General features: G+C 37.4%; 1 protein-coding gene and 1 pseudogene across 1 annotated transcript in view; one reads left to right on the forward strand and one right to left on the reverse strand.

Annotated features, from left to right (window-relative positions):
- The window catches only part of FAF1 (Fas associated factor 1), a 458,337-nt gene that overhangs the window by 405,828 nt on the left and 31,066 nt on the right, over positions 1–21,443 (reverse strand). Inside the window, exon 2 of the mRNA XM_059922257.1 lies at positions 2,529–2,597. Coding sequence (XP_059778240.1) covers positions 2,529–2,597 — 69 coding nt within the window. The remainder of the gene's footprint in view (positions 1–2,528; positions 2,598–21,443) is intronic.
- LOC132347094 (proline-rich protein 3-like) lies at positions 2,681–3,527 on the forward strand (annotated as a pseudogene).

The following is a 21,443-nucleotide window of genomic DNA, read 5'->3' on the forward strand; positions in this document are numbered from 1 at the left end:
TCAAATAACTCAGAAACAGTTGGAGAATACTTGTACCATTCAATTATTTAACACTATCTGGGAAAAAATTCTCTTCTTGCAATACTCTAGATAGATTATTGTACTGAGAAAATATCCAGAACCAATAAATGTTTAACCTTCAAAACTAATGAACATGGACCAATAGAAAGCAGGTAAGGAAAGAACTTACATCCATCCCCCAAAGATGGTAATTCTCACTTCAGAGACTTGTAGTCCATTACTCCTAGTCTACAACCTCCCTTTACTCCAGCCCATATATCTCTCATCAGCACCATGCAAGAGTGGCTTGGTGGGATTTTTAACCTCAACCAATAATCTGCATCAGCCTCTCCAAGAGATACCCTAAGAATATACATACTAAATAAAGCAATGCTCTTGCTATTGCAAAAGAAGTTTCAAGACAAGAAACCTGGTGATAGCATTCCAAATAAGTTGCTGTCCCTTCCCCCACACAGAAATCAGGAATATGTCACTATACTGTGCTTTGTTAAGAGAATAACACAGTGATAAAAGGATGGATTTGAAGTCAGGCCATACAAATATTTGTAAATTTTGACAAGTGCCAGAACACGAAAAAATAAGATAGCACTGGTTTAATGAAAGAGGCAATCTTAAAAATTTATATAGTTGGTAGAAATTTAAATTAGTGCAACTATCCTGGAAGGCAATATAACTATAAGTATCCAAAAACCTAAAAATATGTACACAGTTTGACTCAGAAACTCAATTATTAATTGAATTTCTTCTATGTCTTCTAGGAAAACAATAGGTTAAGTAAGCAAGGATGAATGTACAAGAATGTCCTCTAATGTGTAGAACTCCAAAATACCACAAAAATTCTAAATGTCTAACAGCATAGGACTGAATGGTAAAATTATTATGCCACAACCATACCATGAAGTACCATCCAAACACTAAGCATTAAAAAGAATGATGAACAATCACATTTACTTGGATAGAAAGACATTCATGATAGGTTGTTAAGTGAAAAGGGCAGATTACAAAACGGTAGGAATAGAACAATCTAATTTGTATTTTTTTTTTAATTTTAATCATATAATTAAGAGAAAACATTCTGGAATAATATACCCAAAAATTTTAAACAATAAGTATCTCTAAGTGATGGAATTAAGGGTGATTACTAATTTATTCTTTGTAAATTTATACATTTTCTCATTTTTCTATAATGAGTTATTACTTTTACAAGCTGTAAATTTTTTTTATATTTTGAATTTAAAAATTAATAGTGGTAAATCTACACAAAACAAATAGCTTATTAACAGTTGATTATGTAAATCCATGTATGGACTTGAATATACCTACACAACTAATCTCAGCTCTATAATTATACACCTTGAGTTTTGACTTTCAAAAATTAGCACTTCTTCAAAATTCTAATTTAGAATTTTTTCGGATTTCAAAGGTATGGAGAGACCTCTGTGTCATCCTAACACAACCAATACTGTTCCTGTACTGCTGTACAATTTATTTTTAGTTTGCTTTGCAATTGTAAATAAATTACAGTTTTGTCAATGTGCAGTGCTGTGCTGTTCTGGGCCTTGCCTTTTGAGTTACTGCCCACCCCCCTTAAAAAAAACTAAACCACTTCTATAATAAATTGCCTGAAGTTCATAAGGAAAGCCACAGCAGAATGCCACTTCTTTAACAGCGTTAGAAAGGAGTAATCATCAGTGAGACTCCCCACCCCCACCCCAAGAAGTGAAGGAGAAACATCAAGTAGAGTTATTCAGACATTCAAACAAGTCTGATTTTTCTCTCCTTCCAATCTCCACCACAATACTACAGGGGAAGACAAACCTTAATATACAGTCAGAGAAGAGAAGTTTGAAAATAACTTAAATTACCTAAGATTTCATAATAATTTATTAATCTAATACTAAACTAAATAGGAACTTCATATTAAAAATACGACATTTAGATTTTATTCATTCAGATTAGAATTATAGACGGATTATGTATGGTATGCTGAACTACCTATAAGGAATGTTAAAGACATTCAAAAATACATAAAATTTCATTACCTGTCGTATAAAGAAAAAAGTACTTGAAATAAGTCAGACAGCGAAAGACAAATACTGCATGATCTCACTTACATGTGTAATCTAAAAAGAAAACCAAATCATAAGAACAGAGTAAACTGGTAGTTGGCAGGTGTGGGTGGAGAATGAGTAAAGGTGGTCAAACGGTACAAACTTCCAGTTATAAGATGAATAAGTTCTGGGGATCCAATGTACAGCATAGTAACTATAGTTAAACAATACCGTATTATATACTTGAAAGTTGCTAAAAGAGTAATCTTAAAAGTTCCCACCAAAAAAAAAAAGAACTATGTGAGGTGATGAATGTGCTAACTAACCTTTCTGTGGCTATTACTTTGCAATATATATGTATATCAAATCATCACGTTGTACACCTTAAACTTACACAATCTTATATGTCAAGCACATCTCAATAAAGCTGAAAAAAGGAAAAAAGAAAGTACTTACCACTAAGTCCCAATTATTTTGTTCAAGCAATGTAATAGCTTCATCAATGTTTTCAATGCCAGTACATGCCTAAAAACAAAGTAAGTAAGAATTTTAGATAGGATTTTGGGAATGGAGAGGTTAATTAGTGTTAAAAAAAAATAAACAGCATAATGTGTTATTTAAGTTTGAATAGGTATATGAATAAAGCCAATACACTAAATGCCTAAAACTTCTAAGCATTTTACACAGACAGTTTAAAAATTGTTAATTACAACATAAATTTACATTATACTGAAATAAAAGACAATAAAGTAATAAAATATGTTTAAATGTTGAGCCCTGGAGCCCAGGATGATCTCTATATCTCTAACTGCCCAGAACAACTTTATTAAAGAGCTTCTGATGGACAGCCATGTGTTAAAAATGAACTTCAATCCGTACTTTGTACTTTATACAAAAATTAACTCAAAATAATAACAGATGAAAACCCCGCTGCAGCCATTGCCACAACCACAATGCTGAAGTGCAAGAAGCAGAGTCAGCAGCAGCCCCCACTGCCAGAACAGGAAGAGACTGGAGAGGGATGAAAGTCCCATCAGACCACCCAGCCTCCTGGGCCCTCCCATCATGACCAATGGAAACCCTGGTGACCCCAAATCAGCCCTTCACAGAGGTCCTCCAGGGTCAAGGGGACCAATGATTCCACCACTGCTGAGTCTCCCACCTCCTCCCTGGAGCAGAAGCCGAATTCGAGGAGGGCTGAGCTCCAAATCTGGCTCATATGGTCATAGTTGGTGGAGGGGCTAATGCTAAACTTCCTTTTCCTGGACCAGGCCATGGGGATCCCTCCAGGAAGGCTTTCACAAAGAGCGGAGAAATCCTCAAAGCCTCAAGAGCTGGTCTCTTATCAAGAATACCTGCCCGTCCAAGGATGGACCCCAGGTTATGGAAGACAGATTCAACCACCTCGTCTGCCGGCACTTTGCCAAAAAGGTCCACTGTCCATATGAGGACTGAGTTCTGTGCCTTCTGCCACGCAGAGTCCATGGACCTCCTCTGTGAGACTGTGCCTTCCCATCCAGGCTTGAAGGAGCCCTCTGTGATCCAGTGGCCATATACTTCCTTGTGGCCCTGTGATGGCTACTGTGGGGCTGTCCCAACTACCACCCTCAGTCAGTGACACCTATCCCCATGGCCACCTCGCCCATGTGGGGTCCAAAGTTGTGTTTCATCACTGGTGCACGATGTGCACTCTTTCTTCTGATCCAGTCTCCAGAGCCTCATCTTCAGGACCCCATCTTTGCTCCATTCAACTGCCTCCTGGATCCCCTTCCCCCTCGCCAATGGACGGCTGAACAGGAAACCTCTTTAGTGCTGTTTCTTGTTCATCTGTCCACTGAGCCCCCACTGTTGCCCTTGATTCCTGAGAGCCGTAGAGCAGTTTCCTACCATTCTCTTCTTCTAGCTGCTTGTTTTAAGTCCATTATATGTCACAACCCCTACCCCCAATGTTGTCACCTGCTCTGTGAAACTCATCAGGTTGTCTGACTTGGGGTCAATTTTAAATGACTGGTACAGAGTTACTCCCTAAAAGGCTACACTTCCTGTTTTGGGGTTTCGTAATTTGTGTGTCAATAGCATGATCACCACTGCTATGGTCTGTGGTCAGTGCAGTTTGTGAAACTGTACGTCCCCTCATAGCCTTTCTCAGTGTCCACGGCATTTTTGTGACTTCCAACAGTTGAGTACATTCTTCTGCTAAATTGAGCGAGGCCATTGGTACCCTCTAGACTTTCCCCACCTCCCAACATGGGAGAATTATGAAACTTTCCACAAGACTGCCCTCCCTGGCCCTCCCCATTCTTCTTCTAATGTCAGTTTCTCTGGGTTTGACACAGGCCCAAGAGATGTCCTCTAAAGCCTCTGAGGGGCCTACCCTATCTCCTCTCCAGCCCGTTTTACTTAGACTACATCACTGTGAGGCCACCAGCCCTTTTGTTTGAACTCTGTGAATCTCCACTTGGCCTACCTTTGGATAGAACCTGGGCAGTACTCTTGCCCACTTCCAACCTTCTTCTCCTACATCCCTGGCACTGGTTGTTTTCTATGAAAATGGCAGTGAACGGGTTCAGATTTGAACCTGGCCCTGAGGAAATAGGTCAGGAGTTGTGCGGGCAAGAGGGAGGGACGAGAGCCATTGGAGAAGTGAGAATGAATTATTTTCTTAAATTTTTTTATATTAGTTACAAACGCAGTGGAAAATAAATACATACATACCTAAATAAATAAATAAATAACCTAAAGTAAAACCCCAAACTGCAAAGCCTCTAGATCTGTGCTGTCAGATATGGTAGCTACTAGACAGATATTGCTAATGAGCCCTTGAAATGTGGCTCAACTGAGTTAAGATGTGTTGCATTAAATACACACCAGTGTAGGACTTAGTACAAAAACAAAAATGTAAAGTGTCTCAATAATTTTTCTAGTGAATAAATGTTGAAACGATCATTTAAAATATATTAGCTTAAATAAAACACAAATGTTTAAGTTAATTTCATCTGTTTCTTTTACATTTTATGCTTCTTAATGTGGATACTAAAAAACTTTTAATTACATATATGACTCATTCAATTTCTAATGCCATTCTAGAAAAAAACATAGAAGGAAATTTTTGTGACATTTAGATTCAACAGCAAAAGTACAATCCAAAAAATCGATAAAGTGGACTTTATTAAGAACTACTACTCAGAAATTTCCTGGCAGTTCAGTGATTAGGACTCAACACTTTCACTGCCAAGGGCCCAGGTTCGATCCCTGGTCAGGAAACTAGGATCCCACAAGCTGCGTGGTGAGGCCAAAAAAGAATAAATAAAGAGAAGCTTTTTAAAAAAAGAACTACTGCTCTTCCAAAGACACTGTTAAGAGAATGAAAAGGCAAGCCACACGCTGGGAGAAAATATCTGCAAAACACATGTAACAGAGGACTAATAATCAGAATATAAGAATTTTAAATTCTCAAAAAACTCAGTTTAGATAAATTGTAAGTAGCAAAAGATTTTAGCAGAAACTTCACCAAAGACGATATACATATGAGAATAAGGACATGAAAAAACACTCAACATCATTAGTCATTAGGGAAATGCAGAAAAACAGAGAGATACCATTTCCATATGTTAGAGTGACAAAAGCCCAAAATACAAACAATATCAAGTGATGGTAAGGATGCAGAAAAACTGGAACTCTCATATACTGTTGGGGAGGAACCAAAATGATATAGCCGCTCTGGAAAACAGTGCTAACAGATGATCAGTTTCTTAGAAAGTTATGACACAGTAATCCCACTCCTAGGTACTTATCTAAAAGAAATAAAAACTTATGTTCACATGAAAATTATACATGAATGTTTATAACAGCTTTATTTATAATCGCTGAAAACAGACCACACCCCAAATGGCCTTCAACTGTACATTCATACAATAGAAAACTACTCAGCAACAAAAATGAACAAATTACTAACAACACAAAACAATGTGGATAAACCTCAAATGCTAAGTAAAAGCGTGACTCAAAAGGCTACACATTGTATGATTCCATTTATATGGCACTCTAAAAAAGGCAAAGTTAAAAGAACAGGAGACATATTAATGATTACTAGGGTTATCAGGTGGGAACAGGGGTTGACTACAAACACCAAGAGGGAATTTTGCAGGGTAAAGGAACAGTTTGAACTCTGAATAACATAAAAAAGCAACAAAAGGCAACCAAGTAAGACATTTAAAAATGCAATCTTCAACTTAAGCTACATGAAAAGACAAGGATAAACCAAAGGCTCCAAAGTACTAACAAAAGCTACTAAGAACAGTTAAGGTAGGGCAGAAGTTACACAGAAGGAAGCAGAAAGAAAAACTACAGGGAGTGCAGAGCAAGCCTAACAGCAGCAATTATCAGAAAGCACAAGCAAAAGTACACCTCCTTCAATGCCATCACCATCTGTCTTCAAAAAACACACAAAACACAGTGGAGGACGTAGTTCCAAGAGCCCATCCCTCCACAGAAACATGAAAAAATTGAGCAAAAACTGTCAGAATCAAATTTGCCAAAACTCTGGAAAACAGTCAAAGCTATACGTCAACCAAGCAAATGATGAAACAAGAAAAAGGTGACTTATTATAAAAACAGTATGAAAACCCTGAGGCATTTTTATTTCCCCTTCTTCATTCTTGGCTCCAGAGCAGTCTTGAATGCACTAGCCTACATTCCAATGGTTGGACCCTGGACCCTGACTCCAGAGGGAGCCGAGAAGACTTTGTTCTCAAAGAATGTTTGTCTCTTGTGACCTATCGGGCTACCTGAAGGACTGACTGAAGGCACTCTCCTTTGTTTCATCAACTTGGATCTCACTTAAGACAGAAAAGTAGCTATCAGGGGGCAATTCTTCAAAAACACTTTAAGGCTGGGGCTTCCCTGTTGGCACAATGGTTAAGAATCTGCCTGGGGACATGGGTTCGATCCCTGGTCCGGGAAGATGCCACATGCCGCGGAGCAACTAAGCCCATGCACCACAACTACTGAGCCTGGGCTATAGAGCCCGCAAACCATAACCACTGAACCCACACGCCACAACTACTGGAGCCTGAGCACCCTAGAGCCCGCGTGCCGCAACTACTGAGCCCACGTGCTGCAACTACTGAAGCCTGTGCACTCTAGGGCCTGCGTGCCACAACTACTGAATGTGCATACCACAACTACTGAGCCTGTGTGCTGCAACTACTGAAGCCTGCGTGTCCAGAGCCTGTGCTCCGCAACAAGAGAAGCCACTGCAATGAGAAGCCCATGCACCATGATGAAGAGTAGTCCCCACTCACCACAACTAGAGAAAGCCCACACACAGCAACAAAGACCCAAAGCAGCCAAAAATAAATAAACTTAAAAAAAAAAAAACACTTTAAGGCAAATGAAAAATCCACTGCCACCTGCGACAAAATCTTACAGTTGAGTCAAACGACAGACACGTCCAAAACCTGGAGGAAAAGCTGCAAAGTGAGTTTCTTTGGGAAATTAGGGCACTCAAAAACATTTGGGCAATTTAGAAGGGCAGGCACATGTCCGAGGCAGGACACCTACTCAGAGAAAACTACTGGCTCATCTCTACGCTCAGCAAAAGCAGGAAGTTTAAACAGCCTAGCTGAGTGTTAGAGTGCCCCAACACAGAGCCAGTCTGCAAGGGCTAGGAAAGGATTTTCTTCCTTCTCTTCTTTTTCTTTCTTCTTATTTTCTTTTTTACTCTACATGTTCAAGAAATCTCTCTCACAACATTAGCAGACCACAACTAAAGAAAAAGAGATTTCAGATACTGTTACATACTAAATGTTTATGTTCCCCCACCCCCCTCAAATTTATATGTTGAAGCCCTAAGGCCCAGCGTGATGATACACTGACATGAGCCTTTGGGAGGTAATTAGGTTTAGATGAGGTCACAAAGGTGTGTAACAGCGAAGAGCCAATTTTGACTCCATGTTGTATCTGTTTCTTTGACTTTAACCTTTGCCTTTCATTGATTTTGTTATTATAATCATACATGATGGCCTGCCTCAGGGAACCCTGCGCCTCTGCCTGAATGTTAAACTAAAGTGCATCTGTTTAGCTCAGAGGGAGACAATCTGACCCTGCCCACCTGTGAATGGCTGCAGAAAAGAAGAAATTAACACATCCCCTCCTATTCTGCAAGATAAATGGCCTTTTTACTTTACTTCCTCACCTCCTCTCCCTCTCTGTTCTATAAAAGAAACTGGCATCTAGACCCCAATAAGATGGTTAGTTTGAGACATTATTCTGCCACCTTCTCGGTCTGCCGGCTTTCCGAATAAAGTCGCTATTCCTTGTCTCAACACCTCGTCTCCCGATTTATTAGCCTGTCATGTGGCGAGCAGAGTGAACTTGCACTCGGTGGAGCCCTCAGGATGGAATTAGTGCCCCTTATAAGAAGAGACAAAGAGAGGCTGCTCTTGCTCTCTCATCTCTTTCTCAATGCCATGTGAGAACAAAGAGATAAGTGGCCATCTGCAAGTCAGGAAGAGAGTTCTCACCAGAATCCAACCATGCTTGCACCCTGATCTCAGACTTCCAGCCTTCAGAACTGTGAACAAATAGATTTATGTTCTTTGGTATTTTGTTATGGTAGCCTGAGCAGATTAAGACAGAAACCACTCATGACGAAAAAAATTTACAAAAATAGTTTAGAAAAGTCACTAAACAAACAGAAAATAACAACCCATAGAGAGCACCAAAAACAAACCATGAGTAATGGGGAAGAATCTGATTTCCAGAGTTATCACACTGTAATATTTTAAATGTCCACTTTTCAAAAACAAATTGTGAGGCATTCAGGGAAACAAAAAATATGGTCCATTCAAAGGAGAAATTAGTAGAAACTGTCTGTGATGGAAGAACAGACATCAGACTTACTAGACAAAGACTTTCAATCACTATCTTAAATATGCTCAAAGAGCTCAAAGAAACCATGGAAAAAGAACTAATGAAAACCAGAAGGATGACATATCAACAAATAGAGAATATCAATAAAGAGATAAAGATTATTTTACAAAACAACAGAAAAAATCTAGAACTGAATAGTACAATAACTGAAATGAAAAATTAGCTACAGGATTTTAAGAGCAACTTTAGGCAGGCAGAAGAAAGATCAGAGAACTTGAGGATAGGTCAACTAAAATTATCCAGTCTCAGAAGCATGAAGAAAAATGAACAGAGCCTAAGAGATATATGGGACCCCACCAAGTGTACCAACATAATGCATAACAGGGAGTCTCAGAAGGAAAAGAAGGAGCAGAAAAAATAATTGAAGAAATAATAGCTGAAAACTTCCCAAATTTGATAAAAGACAAGAAACTACATATTCAAGAAGTTCAATAGGTTCCAAGAAGGATAAATACAAAGACACCCATACCAAAACACATTATGATAAGCTATCAAAAGCCAAAGAGAATCTTGAAAATAGCAAAAGAAAAGTATTTCATGTACAAAGAATCCTCAATAAGATTAAAAGCTAATTTATCATCAGAAACTATAAAGGCCAGAGGGGATAACATATTTAAAATGAAAAACAAAAACTGTAAACAAACAAAAAAAAAACTGTCCTTCAAAACTGAAACAAGGCAGAGGGAGAGTGAGAAAATGGTGCCGACCAGCCTCCTCAGTCTCTGAAGACCATTACAGTTGGCCCCTAAATGGGTTTAAAATTAGAAGCCTGTCCCTCAGGCTTTTAAGATAAGCAGATAGGCCTCTTTCATGTAAAGACTAGACAGGCTTCAGTTTGCTGCTGGTGCACTGGTCCCTATGGGGTTAGCCACAATAAATCTGTATAAGCTATTTAACACATTACTTACTGGTGGATTTTTGCAGAAACTAACAACCGTGGCCGTAATACGTCTCTGGTCAAAAATGTGTTAAGAACAGTCTCGGGGTTCTCTATAGCTTTGAGCATCTCATGGACGCAAATCTCATTGGCTTTCAAAGCTAGATGTTTTGAGGTTCCATCTCTCAGGTGGAAGTCTTAAATGGTTGGGCGCCAAATGTGGGATCCAAACCCTTCACATGCCAAGGAGAATTGTTCATTTCCTCCTGGTTGTGTGTTGCTATGACAGAGGTGGGTTTTATGGCAAGATTGTGTCTCAGCCTCTCTTAACCTTTTTGATGTGGATTTTTATTTCATTTCCCAATATGTAGGAGTCACTCAACTAGTTTCTGGATTTCTTTCAGAGGGAACTGTTCTGTATGTAGCTGTAAATTTGGTGTGTCCACAGGCAGAGGTGAGTTCAGGACCCTTCCACGTCACCATCTAGAACCAGCAGTCTACATACCAATTCTAATCTTCATAAAATAGGTAAATATTGCACAAAGGTAAAAACTCCATCTACAGTTCTGTCTTAGTATTGAGGCCTCTGTCCTAGGTATTCCCCCTAGTTTGGAGCTTGGTTGTCAGAGAGCAACTCTTTTTAATATTTTTTAAGGGTTTTTTTGGGTTTTTTTAATTGAAGTATAGTTGATTTACAATATCATGTTAGTTTCAGGTGTACAGCAGTGATTCAGACAGATAGATTCCTTTTCAGATTCTTATAGGTTATTACAAAATATTGAGTATAGCTCCCTATGCTATACACTAGGTCCTTGTTGGTTACGTACTTTACATATATTAGTGTGTATATGTTAATGCCAACCTCCTAATTTATCCCTCCCCCAACCCCATTTCCCCTTTAGTAACCATAAGTTTGTTTTCTATGTCTATGAAGACTGCTTAAATATTTAAAGCATTTTCCCAACCTTGGAGCATTTCCAGAGTCCTTATTCTTTCTCCCTACCACAATGCCTCTTACAAAGAACACTTATAAGCTAACTTTCAAAACAAAAAAGCCCTTAATTGGTAAGTTTCATACATTGCTGGTGGAATTGTAAAACGGTAAACCACTTTGAATAACTGCTGGACACTTCCTTAAACAGTTAATATATTACCTTATGACCCAGCAATTCCACTCCTACATATTTATTCAAGAGAAATAAAAATCTTCCTAGAATGGGCTTCCCTGGTGGCGCAGTGGTTGAGAATCTGCCTGCCAATGCAGGGGACACGGGTTCGAGCCCTGGTCTGGGAGGATCCCACATGCCGCGGAGCAACTAGGCCCGTGAGCCACAGCTACTGAGCCTGCGTGTCTGGAGCCTGTGCTCCGCAACAAGAGAGGCCGCGATAGTGAGAGGCCCGCGCACCGCGATGAAGAATGGCCCCCGCTTGCCGCAACTAGAGGAATCCCTCGCACAGAGACGAAGACCCAACACAGCCAAAAATTAATTAATTAATTTAAAAAAAAAATCTTCCTAGAATGAAATGTGCACAAAAAGATTTGTGTAAGAATGCTTATATCGGCTTTATCCATGATAGTCAAAAAGTAACCAACAACCCAAATATCCATTAACAAATGAATAGATAAATGAACTGTGAGGTATTTGTACAATATAATACTACTCAGGAATGAATTTCTGATACATGTATCAACACAGATAAATCTCAAAAATATTGAGTGCAAGTAGTAAATACAAAAAAGTATATGCTACATGATTCCATATACATGATATTCAAAACAGGAAACACTAATCTATGGTGACAGAAATAAGGACAATAATTGCTTCTGGAGGTGAAGAACTAATGGGACAGAGACATGAAGAAACTTTTTAGAGTAATAGGTGTGTTCTATATCTTAACTAGAGTTATGGCTTCATGAGTATACTTTTGTTGAAGTTTATCAAACTGTACTCTTAAGATCTATGTATTTTGTGTGCTAAAGGTATAACTCAACAACAACAAAAAAAGATATTGGGGAAAAAATTTAATGAGTGATAGGTCTCCCCAACCCCATCTCACTCCATGCCTTCATTTATTCACTCAACAAATATTTATTGAGCATCAACTACGTTCTAGGCACTGCTTTAGGGCTGGGGATACAGTGAATAAATATAGAAAACCCTGCTTTCATTACACATACATTGTTATGGGGGGATACAGACAATAAACAAGATAAATAGTTTAAATACATACATATATATAAGATTGTAATAAATTGAGCATTAAAGCAAGGGCGATAGGCAACATTGGGAAAGGAATGAAATTTCTGATAGGTTGGCCAGTGAAGACCAACACTAGGAAGATAACTTTGGGGCTTATATCTATGACTTGATTCTGTAACTGGAGCATAACTGGATATGGCATTATAGTTCTGAGCCTAAGCCTTTAGAGGTATCATAAGTTTCTGTTTGTCCTCTTACATCTGTGTCATCACCACAGATGTTAACCCAGACAATCACTGGGTTATCTGGAGTCCCTTAAGAGGATCTTAGAATGAGTATGTATGGAACAAATCTGAGCCCAACTAGCTCAGGAGCCAAGTTCAACTAGATCTGTAACTTGAAGCAGAGCCACACTGACAAAAAGCCTAGATCAGTCAACTCATGGCAAGTGCCTGAATGAAAATAAATAATTGTTGTTTTAAATTACTGGGCTATAGTGTGGTTTGCTGCTCAGCAGTAGCATTAGTGTGGAGTAAAATACTATGTCTGAGATTTACAGTTTAAAAAATACTCTAGCAGTACTATACAATTAAAAAAATTGTTCTATATATTACAAAGAAGAGACCTCCAGAATATATCCTTGAGTGGAAAAAAAAAAAAGTTACAGAAAAGTTTGTGTAATATGCTATCATTTATTTAAGATTAACAAGAATATGAAAATATAACACATTCAATTCTACTTTTTTACAATGAGAAAATAAAGCCAATGTTTTTAATGTTAAAAAGTGGGGGAATGGGCAAAAGGAAAAATAAATAAAGCTAGACTGCTTTGAATATATGTTGATTTATAGATTTCACTATTATCATGTAAATATTTTACATTATTATTCAACAACAAAAAAGGATTCTCAAAGATAGAATAACTAGATTTACTCTCCTGTCTGAAACAAATTTAAAAATCAGACAAAATATGGACAAAAGAATTCAAGTCAACTCACAGTGATCCAAATAAATTAAACTTTGGCAGTTACTTCTGATAATCTAGGTTCTCCTCCCTACTATTTTCCAATGAAACTTGGGCATTTATCAGACTGTATTATAATTATTTGTTTAAAAATCTCTCTTTTATCTTCCCTACTAGATTCTGATATCCTGAAATGTACGAACCATGTCTTAGTAATCTTTTTATCCTAAGTGCACAGCCAAATAATATCTGTTCATATCTAATGCATTTTCAAACTAGCCCCACCATTTGCTCAAGTTATTTCCTATGTTTAAAGCGTCATTAATGTCTTTTCTACCACTCAAGACACCTCATTCTGTAAAGTCTTCCCTTCCCTAAGCACCTCCAGCCTCTATAACCTGAAAGAATTACTTACCTGTGTCTTTTTAGGACTTTGCGTATCTCAAAGTCCCTGAGATATATATACAACCATATATATTATAATAAATAGCAGACTACATCCTAATCATTTACTTATTGTCTCCTCAAAGATTTGAACAGTGTCTTACTCATTTTTGTAGCTTCATCATCTATAACTATGTCTAGTATAATTGGTGATAATAAATGCCTTTCAAAGGAATTAAATAATGCATTTTTAGTATATGCATGAATTAAATCACTGTGCATGCACTAACAAAAATTCTAGTTTCTAAACAAAAAAGTTGGAATATTTGGATGTCTAATACAAATTGCAATAAATAGAGAAGTCTCGGTATAACGGGATTTAAAGGGAGGAGGGGAACAGAATAGGAAGGACTCCATTTGCTAACCAACCATGTTAGTTATATGGTAATATACCCCTGGAGACAAACCCAGTAGCAGCAACAGATACTACCAGAGTTTAATTTTCCCTGGCTTCCTAGAACAGGGACTGACTAAGGAATAGTCTCTACTCCATTCTTTGTAGTCTCTTACTGCCTTTGTTTCCAGTTTGCTCTCTCAAAAGAGTGTAGATATAGGTTACTTCCTCTAAGTTCCTCTTCTGGCATCTCACAGAACTAGCTGTATAAATAAAACCTGTATAAAAACTCTGTGTACTCTGGTGCCCCATGTCAGTATACTAGAATCATTCTGTAGACACTGGTAGACACTGTATTCTACACTATCACACACTTGCAGGGAAAAAAGATGATGCAGTAAAAGTGATCTCTGAAGTAAGACACGAACCCCCTGGTTTTCCACCTTTCCAGCCAATGGTCCTTTGTGGGACCAGATCCTGGAACCAATTTCAGTAGGATCCTTGAAGAAATCAAATATTCTCTGTCAACCAACTCCATTTCCACATTTGGTCTTTTCTATTCTTCCTTAGTTACCTTTCCTCCTGGGATAAGTCTTTTAAATTGTCACTGACTTAGTATAGGAAACAATATAAAACTGTGAGAATAATTTTTCAGATTCTTAATTTTAGCACTTTCCATCTACTGAATTTCTTTTTCAATATATATAATTCTATTGCAGGCTCAGCTTTTGCTGCCATTGTATGAAACTGAGTTCTATATTATTGCATGCAACTATTTATATAGTTAGTTTTTAAACATCTAGTTTGCATTAATTTAAATCAGGCACTAGTATCACGTTTCTGTACATATTTTCCTTACTTGAGCATTTCCCATCCCCCATTTTGAGAAAATTAATATCATTGCACATTTTCTTTAAAAAAAACAAATTCTGTTTAAGTATGGCAGTCCTACGGGGGGGAAGGGGAAGCTGGGACAAAGTGAGAGAGAGTAGCACTGACATATATACACTACCCAGTGTAAAATGGATGGCTAGTGGGAAGCTGCTGCATAGCACAGGGAGATCAGCTCGATGCGCTGTGACGACCTAGAGGGGTGGGATAAGGAGGGTGGGAGGGAGGCTCAAGAGGGAGGGGATATGGGGATATATGTATGCATATAGCTGATTCACTCTGTTGTACAGCAGAAACTAACACAACATTGTAAAGCAATTATACTCCAATAAAGATATTAAAAAAAAAAAAAAGCATGGTAGTTCTCAAAAAATTAAACACACAAATACCATTTGATCCAGCAATTCTAATTCTGGGCATATACCAAAGAATTGAAAGCAGGGACCCGAATAGATCTTCGTACACTCATGTCCAAATCAGGATTATTCACAACAGCCAAAACATGAAAGCAACCTAAGTGTCCACTGATGAATGAATGGATAAACAAAATGGGGTATATACATATGACAGAATATTATTCAGCCTTAAATAGGAAGGAAATTCTAACACATGCTACAATATGGATGAACTCTGAAGACATACTAAGTAAAATAAGCCAGACACAAAAGGACAGATATTCTATGATTCCACTTATAAGAGATAACTAGAGTAGTGAAATTCATAAACACAGAAAGTAAAATGGTTGTCGCCACATGCTGGGGAGATGAGGGAATGGGGAGTTATTGTTTAATGGGTACAGAGTTTCAGTTTGGGAAGATGAAAAAGTTCTGGGGATGGATGGTAGTGATGGTTACACAGCAATATGAATGTACTTTTTGCACAGAACTGTAAACTTAAAAATGATTAAAATGATAAATTTTATGTTATGTATATTTTATTACAATTTTTAAAATCCTGTTTAATTAAGACAAGCCCTTAGCAATGCTTAGTTGTGCTTAGAGTTTCCTACCAATCTCATCGAAGCCAAGTGTTCAAACATCTCCTAGTGGTTTTCATTTTGGGGTTTACCATAACAAGTACAGAAACCTTCCCACTTACATTACAAATGGTCCTAATAATATTCGGTTTATATTTCAGTTTTCCCTATTTTGAGCAAAGATGAACAACCAGTTTCCAAATACCTACTGATACTAATATACTCACCACCCAACTTAAAAATAACATCATTTTCAGCATCTCTGAAGCCTTCCCAGTGCTACTTCCTAATTGCCTTCCCTTCTCCACTAGTTTAACTACTATCCTGAGTTTTACCTTTATTTTGTCTTGTTTTTCTTAAAGAAAAATCTCCTTCCATGAATGGGTAAAACAACTATGAAACTTATACTTGACTTATAATACTGAGAAAATTCAAAGCATATTATTCACTTATTCATTTTATGTATTAAGCACCTACTCTATTCCAGGCTTAAGAAGCTCATAGTTTGTTACGAGAAACAAACAGTAGTGATGAGAGGAAGGAAGAGGTAGAGAAGAAGACAGGAAGTCAAACGAGTAGATAAAGGAAGGGAAAGAGCATTCATGTTAGGAAACTGAAAATAATTTACTTTTATTAAAGCATAAATTATATCATAGAAAATTTTTTAAGTTAAGAATTTTGGGGGGAAAAATGAAAGAAAAGAGTGATAGCTAACATTCTCCATATTTTGAGAAAATTCAGATATATCCAAGGATAATACTCAAAAGCAGAGCACTTAGACAACCAAAGCATAACACAGAGCAGACAATTACTGTCAGTGCTGCAATGGTAAGAACAATATGATTTCAAGAAGGCCACCAACTTCAGAAAGATAGACAGAAGGGCTTGAGCAGCACCAAGACAAGTCACTATCACAGACAACAAAAGAGGCAGCATTGTGGACTAGAGTGTTATTTACAGTACAGTCCTCGTCCTTCCTGTATCAGGTTTACCTGGGATGCTTATTAAAAATACAGAGTTTTAGACTGTGCCTCAGACGACTGAATCAGACTTCTTGGAAGTAGGGCTCTAGAACATATGTTTTACTAAGCAATCCAGGTGATTCTTTCATAGACTAAAGTTTGAGAACCACCAGTACAGTGGGAAAAGAGCCTTGCCTACCTCTTAAGCCCCAGCTAGATATTTTCAAGTAAACCATTTTGTTTAACTCAGTACAGAAACTTTGTTGGTTGTTTAAAAGAACTACTGAATTACACTATTTTAATTTTTACCAAGCATGGTTGTGTTGTTATTTTTCTTTCTTAACATCATTAGTATGGTTTTAACAACCTACATAGTTGCTTCCATTGGCAATGTGACTAGGAAAAATAAATTATGTCTCTACAATTTCCCAAAATAAGCTGCCATATGATTCTACACTGCTGCAATCTACTCACAAGTTTGTGAATGCTTATAAATGCCAAACAGTGCCACAATGCAGGTGCACACACATTCTGTCAAACAGTAGTTTGATATCAGAAAATAATATGAGTTACTGACCCAAGTTTCAGTTTCTTAAACAACTTTTCTTTAAAAGTTTTTCATAAAACTTTAAGTTTTTCTTTAAAAAAAGAAAGAAAAAAAAAAACTTGAAATGTAGAAGCCACACCAGAATTTAATTCTGATTAGCTATGCTTCATACAAACATTTCCTTCATGTAAGTCATGCATGCATTCAATTCACAGAAATGAACCAGGCACTGTTACTAAGTTGGGGGACTTAAGCCGTGAAAAATGTTAAAGATTTTGACACTGCATTTGTTAAGGCACATCTAAAAACACTTATGAATATGCTTTTATCACCTACTATAGCACTTAGCACACAGTATTGTAATTGCCTGTTTATGTGCCTCTATCACCCACTAAACTGTAAATGCTATAAGTGAAGAGATCACTGACTATCATGGTCAGTGTTGTAACCCCATTCATAGCAAATTGCCTGGCACATAAGTAGATCACTCAATTAATACTTATTGAAAGGATGAATAGATGGGTGATTTTTATACAAATACATTTCTTACACACTTTTCAAGTGTTTTAGACACATTAATTCATAACTGTCTCATCATCCTTACAAGATAAAGTATCACTGATGAGAAAACTTAAGCTTAAAGAGATCAATCCGCATACCCGAGCTGCTCATCTACTTGGTGGCCAAACTAGAATCTGAATCTAGAGCCAGAAAACCAAAGCACCCAATCTTTCCACTACAACCCTGAAAATTTCATCAAGGTGTTAACATCAAAAAAGGAAGAGTATCTGTAGCACAGTCTTAGGAAGTCTTGGGTTGTTCCCCAGTTTCATCAAGAAGAGCAAATTGTCGCTTCTTTTTCCTCTTCCAGGGACAGTATCTAGAGGCATTCAGGATGGTCCAGTGTTTGACATACCATTGTAGGCTGTCCTATAATACAGCCTCTAACAAAACCAAGCTGTCCCAAACCCCTGGTAATAGAATTGTTTACTTTATACCAAGAAGGTTGGAAAAGCACCAAAATCTGCATGTGGCGTGTGCCCAGGCTGACTTCGAGGAGTTCTTACTATGAGACCTAAAGTTCTTAAAGGCTGTCTAAAACGAAAAAACATGTCAGCCGGGACTAACACAACATTGTAAAACAACTATACCCCAATAAAATAAAATTAAATTAAATTAAATTTTAAAAAGTGAAACTTTTTGAGTAATAAAAAATCAAAGGGGGGAAAACCGCAGTGGGGTGGGGATGGTGGTGTGCTGAATTGGGCGATTGGGATTGACATGTATACACTGATGTGTATAAAACTGATGACTAATAAGAACCTGCAGTATAAAAAACAAACAAAAAAAACAACTAATACTAAACTTTCTTTGGGTTATTTGTATGGAAATATGTTAATATAAATGTTTCAGACATTACATGAAATTTCTAAAAATCTTATATGTTCTGGTATAATGTTATAAGTCATAATTCTAGTTATTACTTTAAAATGTATATCTCAGAAATAACTAAATTTCCTTGTCAATTGCATTATTATGAACTTTCATCAAATCTTTAACCGTGGTCATTTTTAAGTCTTTTGTCATTTACAGACAGTTCTGGGTGTACTCTGATGCTTTTGCAAAAATGTTCCTATAAAAGGGTTTCATCTTCAAGGAATTCATGGAAAAGACTCTGACAAGTACAGGTTTCTGGTAACTGACTATACTGCTGAACTGAATGAATAAGCATTTTCAGAACTCTAATGGAAAACTGATGAATTCATAAAAGTGCTAACAAAAGATCAAGATGAAAAAAAAATTAATTACATGGGACTGAGTGAACTGATGAGGATGATTATAATTTTTGTGACTTTCTGTTTGAATAAAAAAAAAAAAAATCCCACAAGGACTCAGAGGCAAAAAATATACAAATCAATTTTCACTGCAAAGTAAAGGAGCTGTTACAGTGAAGGATTACTGGACTGAATGTCAATATTATGACACAGTAAGAGTGTGTTTCGTGTTTGGTAATTGCAATCATTGTTGCTTTTGTTGTGGTCATCCATTTACAATGCTTGGTGCCAGTTTATTTATCTCTTGTAAAACTAAAATACAGTGTGTGTGAAAAAAAAAAAAGAAAGAACAACCATCAAAAAAAAAAAGCAAAAAGCAAAAAAAAAGAAGAGCAAACTGTCAGTAACAGGAGATAAGTATCAATCAAACTAATCATATTAACATACACCTTAAGTAAATTTCTAACAGAAGGGTACCAATAATATAGGAAAAGAAGAACCAGGAAGTAAGAATTTGTCCATTACTGACCAAAAAAGCTACTATAAAGATATCTTAAAGATAGTAATCATGGAACTGATGGTCTGAATATCCAAACACTAGAAATGGAACAGGAATAATTCCCTAGACTTACCATGGCCTGGGTAAACCATCCCCCAAAACAATCCAATTATTCTGTTCTGCTTCATGCTTACCAGTCTATGCTCTGATGACCAAACTGGTTTCTCAGGCATCCTAATACCAGGAAGAGGATGTTCTGAATAATAACTAAAGGTACTGTGGTCAATGTATTGCACTGGCCAAAAAGTTTATTTGGTTTTTTCCGTAAGATGGCTCCAGCAGCGCTTAGTTGTCTTTAACTTCATTTGAAACAATTTTGTTACACTGTATTGTGACAGCTGTCATATCAGCATGCAATTAAAAAAAAAACTTATCAAGAGACTTGCCTGGTGGTCCAGTGTTTGAGACTCTGTGCTTCCAATGGAGCGGGCGGGTGCAGGTTAGATCCCTGGATGGGGAACTAAGATCCCACATGCCGCGTGGTGTGGCCAAAAACAACAAACAACAACAACAACAAAAAAAACTCAGAGTCTTGCTTAAAAAAAAAATAATTGGGACTTCCCTGGTGGCACAGTGGTTAAGAATCCGCCTGCCAATACAGGGGACACAGGTTCGAGCGCTGGTCCAGGAAGATCCCACATGCCACAGAGCAACTAAGCCCATGCACCACAACTGCTGAGCTTGTGTGCCACAACTACTGAAGTCTGCGCGCCTAGAGCCCATGCTCAAGAACAAGAGAAGCCATCACAATGAGAAGCCCAGGCACAGCGACAAAGACCCAACGCAACCAAAAAATTAATTAATTAATTAATTTTTAAAAATCTAGTTTAAAAAAAATCAAAATTGGTGAATTTTTGTGTAGCCATTTTAATACTGAAGATGAAGGAAAAAAGCACATTTTCAGCATATTATGCTTTATTATTTCAAGAAAGGTACAAATGCAACTGAAACGCAAAAAAAAAGATTTGTGCAGTGTATGGAGAAGGTGCTATGACTGATCGAACATGTCAAAAGTGGTTTGCGAAGTGTCGTGCTGGAGATTTCTCGCTGGACAATGCTCCACGGTTGGGTAGACCAGTTGAAGTTGACAGTGATCAAATCGAAACAATAATCGAAAACAATCAATGTTATACCACGCGGGAGATAGCCAACATACTCTAAATATCCAAATCAAGCACTGAAAATCGTTTGCACCAGCTTGGTTATATTAATCGCTTTGATGTTTGGGTTCCACATAAGTTAAGTGAAAAAAAACCTTCTTGACCATATTTCCGCATGCGATTCTCTACTGAAACGTAATGAAAACGTTCCATTTTTAAAACAAATTGTGACAGGCGATAGAAAGTAGATACTGTACAATAATGTGGAATGGAAGAGATCATGGGGAAAGCAAAATGAACCACCACCAACCATACTGATGTTGATGTTGTGTATATGGGAGCACTGGAAGGGAGTCCTCTATTGTGAGCTCCTTCTGGAAAACCAAACGATTAATTCCAATAAGTACTGCTCCCAATTAAACCAACTGAAAGCAGCACTCAACCAAAAGCGTCCGGAATTAGTTAACAGAAGATGCATAATCTTCCATCAGGATAACGCAAGACCTCATGTTTCTTTGATGACCAGGTAAAAACTGTTATAGCTTGGCTGGGAAGTTCTGATTCATCCGCCGTATTCACCAGACATTGCACCTTCGGATTTCCATTGATTTCGGTCTTTAAAGGAAAAAATTTCAATTCCCTGAAAGACTGTAAAAGGCTCCTGGAACAGTTCTTTGCTCAAAAAGATAAAACGTTTTGGTAAGATGGAATTATGAAGCTGCCTGAAAAAATGGCAGAAGGTAGTGGAAAACAACGGTGAATACGTTGCTCAATAAAAGTTCTTGGTGAAAATGAAAAATGTGTCTTT

The sequence above is a fragment of the Balaenoptera ricei genome, chromosome 1, assembly GCF_028023285.1.
Source record: "Balaenoptera ricei isolate mBalRic1 chromosome 1, mBalRic1.hap2, whole genome shotgun sequence".
NCBI lineage: Eukaryota > Metazoa > Chordata > Mammalia > Artiodactyla > Balaenopteridae > Balaenoptera > Balaenoptera ricei.